Source organism: Quercus suber, unplaced genomic scaffold (genome assembly GCF_002906115.3).
Source record: "Quercus suber isolate HL8 unplaced genomic scaffold, Cork oak 2.0 scaffold_22, whole genome shotgun sequence".
Classification (NCBI taxonomy): domain Eukaryota; kingdom Viridiplantae; phylum Streptophyta; class Magnoliopsida; order Fagales; family Fagaceae; genus Quercus; species Quercus suber.
In genome coordinates this window covers 688,957-695,591 of record NW_027069487.1, presented here as the reverse complement: position 1 = coordinate 695,591, position 6,635 = coordinate 688,957, and the positions used below count along the sequence as shown (strand labels likewise).

Below are 6,635 nucleotides of genomic sequence, written 5' to 3'. Positions count from 1 at the left end.
ACTCTTTACGGTAAAGTTGACAACACAAATAAATTATAAATGTGAAATTAATGAGTGTGTCCTTTTTTATTTTTTGGTTAAATAAGTGTGTCCTTGATGAGGTTGTTACAAAGATATTATCATAGGCGATATTAGCTCCACATACATCCGTATCCGTATATGCCTAATTATTCTATGTTGGAAGGAAAATATAGCCAGCAAACTCCGTTCGTTGTTTGGCTTCTGAGGTGTCAAAGCAATCCATCAAAAGTAAATGACAAATTGCATGGAGATTTTTCAAAGCAAATATGAAAAAGCTTTAAGCTTTATCTCTTTTTTTTCTTCCATCACTTTTTTATGTTGTTGGAATATGGTACTTTTTTCTTTCTTGCTTTTCTATGTGAATATGGCACTTCATTATACACAAACTTTATCTCTTTAATCTTTATGCTATCTATCACCTTTGACACATTGTACGCAACCTACCTGGATTGGGACCCACATTTAGACTTTTCAACACTGCAAGATGATGACGTGCAGTAATGATGTGTACAAAAAGCTCATCCTCAGCTTTTCTTACTCTTTCTTTCCCCCTCTTCTCTCTATTCCTACAGGCCTTTTTGGCGGCTGTCACATTCATTTTTATGTAACAGTTTTCTTTAACTTTTTTCAAGCACTTTTTTTTTTCTTCTCCCTTCTTTTGTTTTCTCACTGAGTCCTCTATATATATAATCACTTCTCTAACCTCTCACCTTATAACCACCAAACTTCTCTATTTTTGTGTCAATTTAGTCTTGCCCATCTCTCTCTTTTTTACACCAAACTCTCTCTCTCTCTTTTATCTCTGTAATCTGTATTGTTTTATTCCAAATTAAACACGAAACACCCCACTTTCATTCATGGCTAATGTCCAAGGAGGCCAAGAAGGTGTCCCGGGAATCAAGCTTTTTGGGACAACAATAACGTTGCAAAATAGACAAGTAAAGGAAGAACAAAAGGGTTGTTCCGATCAAAGACTACTGTTGGAGAATAAGAGACCAGACAAGATCATACCGTGCCCAAGGTGCAAGAGCATGGAGACCAAATTTTGTTACTTCAATAATTACAACGTTAACCAGCCTAGGCATTTCTGCAAGGGCTGCCAGAGGTACTGGACTGCCGGTGGGGCCTCCGGAACGTGCCGGTCGGGGCCGGCCGACGTAAAACCAAGCCGCCCTGCCGCGGCCTAGGGCTAGCCGGGTTCTCTGAGGGTTGCTTGTATGATGTTGCTTCTGGGTTGCACCAATTTGATGATTTGGATGATGTGGTGGAAGAGTGGCATATGGTCACCACACAACAAGGCGGTGTCCACCAAGTTTTCCCCGTCAAGCGGCGGAGGATTAATGCCTCAGGTGGTCAAACGTGCACTTAAATCTTCTATTATTGGTTTTTTTTTTTTTTTTTTTTTTTGTTTTAATAATCTCAACTTGATCCAGATGATGTAGTTTTTGATAGAGCCAAATGATGAATGTACAGCCTGGTTTAGTCTAATGAGATTAAATATGTACTTAAATACACATAAATAAAATTATTAGAATTAATTATGTACCTGTTGATGATGATAGATTTTAATTAGATATGGTACAACGTGACAATCAATGATTACTCTTTTTTTTTTTTCTCCATTCAAAAAGAATACTAATAGCTAGGAGGAACGAAACTACGCTATTGACTTCGTGGTCTTGGCCGCCAAGAAAAAGTATAAATTGGGTTCTTGATCTTTATATTATAGATGAGGTGACTAATTTGATTTATTTTTTAAATTCTTATTATACAGCTCTTGCAAAACTATATGCATATCAAATATGACATGCTTAAATCCAAATTTGTATTTCATTTATATCCTTAACTGGTAGTTTTACCAAGTGATCATTGAATTACATGCCATATTTGTTGATGGACCAAAAAAAATAATTATAATCAATAGTCATAAGGCTATGGTCCAAATTTGTGAAATTTAAGGGGGACACAAAATTAATCAATGGATGCAATAATTGATCTTGTAAACGTGCAAATTGGATGGATAAGATGGCTGCATGAACATCAAAATTAAAGTTGGGCCATGGTCTCATGGATTACTTGTTATAGCGAAAACATAAAAGCATTTCATTCAAAAATTCACTGTCCTTTCGTATATATTCATATATATTGTTTATAGAGTGGGACTTGGTTCACTTAATTTGCACGAAGTTTCTGATGTACGTATTATTGTATTGTAATTTTTTTTTCCCCCTACTTTAACAGATAAGTAAATAAGACTTACAACTATTACCTTAAAGACTAAGTTAATCTCAAAAAAGAATACCCTAATCTTCAAAATAATGTAAATATTTAGTTAACTTTAATGTAAATAATGTAAGTTGGGCGCCACATTGTGTATCTTTTGATTCTTTTCTATTGGTTGTATCTATCCAATTCAAGCTGAGGATATAAATGAAATGAAATCTTGTCGTTCTTGAGAAAAATAAAATAAAAAGCAGGGTTCCGCCTTAATTGTTGCATGGACTGAAGGAAGCCCGTGCAACGTGGTATAAATAAATATAATGCTATTTTTTTACTCTGTGTTGTCACAATTGGTTCATAGTATATTATTTAACCTTTTTTATTATATAGAATTACAGTTGTCAGTTTTGTATTTTATATTTAAAATCAAAGATAAAAAGTACACTATAAATTGTACCAAAAAAATTTATAAAGATAATTTTTTTATACATATGAAAATGATTTTATTGTATAATATGCTCAACAACTAATTAAAGTTCTGTTGATGTAATGTTTAGTTACTCATAATTCGTAATGTATGGTTGATTGATTGTCACCAACATTCTCAAACAATGAGTACATGCCAGTTGTGGGAACAAAAATTTCACCATCCTTGTGTTGATGGCTACTTTGATATATTTCCTTAATTAGCTATATTCCATTGTGATTTTTGATTTTTTTTTACAAAAAAAAGGTTTTTATTTTATTATTACTGAAGCGAATGTCAAAGATATATATCTTTCCATAAATTGTTCTTGAAGGAAGACTTGCTTAGTGATAAATAGGATTACTTCTTTCTTTTTTAATGTCATAAATAGGATTGCTTTATTGTGCAAGCGACCGAAGTCATTATAGAAGGACCACTTACTTAAGAAATAAGCAATGTTTGGTGAACCGGAAAAAAAAATATAAGAAATAAAAAGGGAAGATGAAGATAAAATTTACCTAGTAAACTCAAATTAATCTTCTTGTTTAATAAATAAGGAAAGGCAAAGCAATAACCATGTGTTGGAAAGTACAATTGTTTTCCCCTCCCTCGGTCCCATATTAAATGACAGTTTATGGATGACAAATTTTAAATGAAACAAAATAAAATAATAGGTTTTGTAAAATGCCAAAAATCAAGTGAGGGAAAGATTGCAAATGAACCGGTATGCTAGTTTTGTTCATTTGTTTAAAAAGATAATTCACATCAACAATGCTAAAACTCGAAATTGTCTATTTTAGCCGCACAAACGTACACATAAAAAATAAATAAATAATAAAAGAAACTTACATCCAAATTGTCAAAACTAAATTTTTTTTAGCAAGTTGCTACTAGTAGCAACTTGCTATTTCATTTTATTATTTTTTATTCATTCTCTTTCTCATAGTGTAATGAATTTTTATTGTGTTGTTTATATTATTTTATTAAGTTATTTATATTATTTTAATGAGTTGTATAAATATGGAATGAGATGTATGGTGTATTGTTAAGTGATATGTTAAAATAGATAAAATATTTTTTGAAGTGCTAAAAGCTAAATTTGTTAGCAAGTTAGATATGAGTGCTCTAAATAAGTCAAACTTAAACTCAAGGTTAGGCTTGGCTATTAAATAAGCCAACTTCAAGTATAATAATGTATTTATGAACAAGCTCATAAACATGAGACTTGATTTTAAAATATATAATATTATATAATATTTTTATATTTATACTTTAAAAAAAATACTTATTACACCCAGATTGGATGATATTAACCTGATTTAAGATCCGGGTCATTGGATCATTGGTTCAATTAATGGATTACCAGTTGAACCACAAGATTAAATAAGAAATAATAAATAAATGAATAAATAAATAAAAAATAAGTTTGAGAAATTATAAAATAAATATGTAAATTGAATAAAAAAAGTTCCTAAATTACTAAGTAAAATTAAGTCTAGAAACCAAGCCACCTAAAATAATTAAAACTCAAGGTTTCTCAAGTAACAACACTAAAAAAATATAAAATAAAAGGATGTCATAAAATTTTAACCAAGTCTTTACTAAATAAAATCTTATTATTTTAGGAATAAAAGCATATCTTAAACTCTAAAGTCACGCTTTATGCATATTGCATATCTCCCTATTTATATAATCCCATGGATTACAATTTGAGCTAAAGCTTGAAACTCTATCTTTTTTGAAAAGTCCAGAATCAACCTCAATATAAAATCTATTATTTTCATTACACTCCAACTTTAGAAAATGGTACTAAAATTAATGAGCCTATAACAGTAATTTTGTTCAAAATTACAAAATTAACTAGGTCAAAACAACCTGCCCCAGTTGCATGGGTTGCAAAAAATTGTTGCGTTTTACTAGTTCAATTGCATTAGTGGTCTAATTAAACAACTAAACCGCCTTATGTGTCCTTGTTCACTAGGTTACCAATCTGATTGGCTGGGAAAAATTGGTTTAATAACTAGGATTGATGTATAAATTCATTGATTTGTGAGCCGATCTACTTTGATTCAAGACAAAGTTTATATATTTTTATATGTATACTTGTCCAAAATATACTTATAGGCTTATAGCAACTTGAGATTGCAATGTATAATTATGTAAATTGGTTCATATGATCATATTATTTTTTGTAGTTTATCGATAACATAAACAAACCATTCATAGTAAAAATTTATAAATTTGTAAAGAGGTAAAAAAATTTAGTCATAGTTTTATTATATATGGGAAAGGAAAAGGTTTAGCTTTAAACCGGTTTGAAGCTAAACTATTTCCAACCTACTATGTGACGATTAAAGAGACAATTCATGTATAATTTTAGTTACAATAATTTTTTAATGAGACGTGACTTTTTTAAATACTATGGATAATCTTATAAATAACATGTAATGGGTTATAGGAGATAGCTCTGAAATGGTTTACAGCAAAACTTTGTTCTTTGGGAAAAGAATGAATTTATCAAGTAGCTCAAGTTTTCTCAATAAGAAAATGAAGCAAACTTAAACATGTAATTTTATTTGATGATAAGCCTAATCTCAGCTTATATTTAAAATAAAGTTTAATAAGAAAACCTAAACTCTTAATACTCAACTTGACTTGACTCATTTATAGCTTTACGAGGGATGCTGGCATTGAATACTTTCAATACAAATTATCCACCTAAAAGCAGTGTTTAGGGAATTGTTATGTTTATTTTGTTTCCTTAAATTACATGTCATTTTGGAGAGTTTCATTTATGGATTGAGGATTTATTTATTTATTTTAATTTCTCCATGTTGTATAGAGGACAAAAGTGAGGCTAAGGAGGCTATAATAAGTTTAGATAAGGAAGTTGAACTTTTTCATTTTATTATGCTTCTTTTTTTTTTTTTCATTTTTCATTTTTTTTTTTTTTTTCTTTTGGAAATAGGACACTAGAGAAACCCCGTGACCCATACCACACAAAGCCATTAGAGCACTAGTATTGGGGGGTGTCAACATCCCCCCAATTGCTATTTTACAACCAAAACCTCAAAAATCCTCCTCCATTCGTGTATGGGTTTCTAAAAATTTTTGCAACCGGTGAATAGTTGAATCTTATATATAGAACCAGTTGTTCACAGAAGATGTAAAAAAATAATATTATTCTAATTAAAAATATCTTATTCTCTCTCTTTCAATCACCTCACCTCTCACTCTCACTCTTAATCTCAATCTCATTTCTCATTTTCCTTTCTCTCTCCCTCTCTCTATTTCGGTGTCTCTCTCAAATCAAGCTCTCTATCAGCATTGACGGTGTGAAAGATCAGCGTCTTTTGGCGATTTTTGGATGATCAATGTCGTTTTGGATGATCAAGGGTGACAGATCCATTTTAATATGCCTGATGGTACTGAATTTTGTTAGCCGTAGGGGATAAGGCAGCAAATGGGACGATAGACAGATAGACCACACGACGAATGGACCCCTCTCCATAGTAGAAGGATTGTCCCTTTATATGGACAGATTCTAGGTTCTTGGGCCCAAGGCCGATAGATACCAAGGCCACATGGCACTCACTCAACATGGGTAAACCCACATGAAAATGTCTTATGCACCACGATTAACCCTAGTTGAGGTAATCCAACATGGAAAGAATCCTGCAATATACGCATGTTTTATAAGGATCTTCCCCACAAGAAAATGCCTTCTTCGCTAAGAAAAAAAGGTTGGTTCTACTACATTACTATAAAAACCAAAGCCCTCAGAAATCAAAGTACGCATAATTCACCCCAACTCTAGCACTTTAGGGTTGTGAGAAGCTTTCTAACTTAACTTTCAGAAGGTCTTTGGCCGGTACTACACTGGTACTCTCCTAAGGTCTTATTGTTTTGTGTTGTGCAGGTGTTGTCT

General features: G+C 31.6%; 1 protein-coding gene across 1 annotated transcript; it reads left to right on the top strand.

Moving 5' to 3' along the window:
- Positions 1 to 671: 671 nt before the first annotated feature.
- On the top strand, positions 672 to 1,562 carry LOC112036092 (dof zinc finger protein DOF1.5). The gene is given in 2 exon segments (XM_024068919.2): positions 672 to 1,143; positions 1,146 to 1,562. Coding segments are annotated over 2 exon segments (510 nt in total). The 5' UTR covers positions 672 to 878; the 3' UTR covers positions 1,391 to 1,562.
- Positions 1,563 to 6,635: the final 5,073 nt, after the last annotated feature.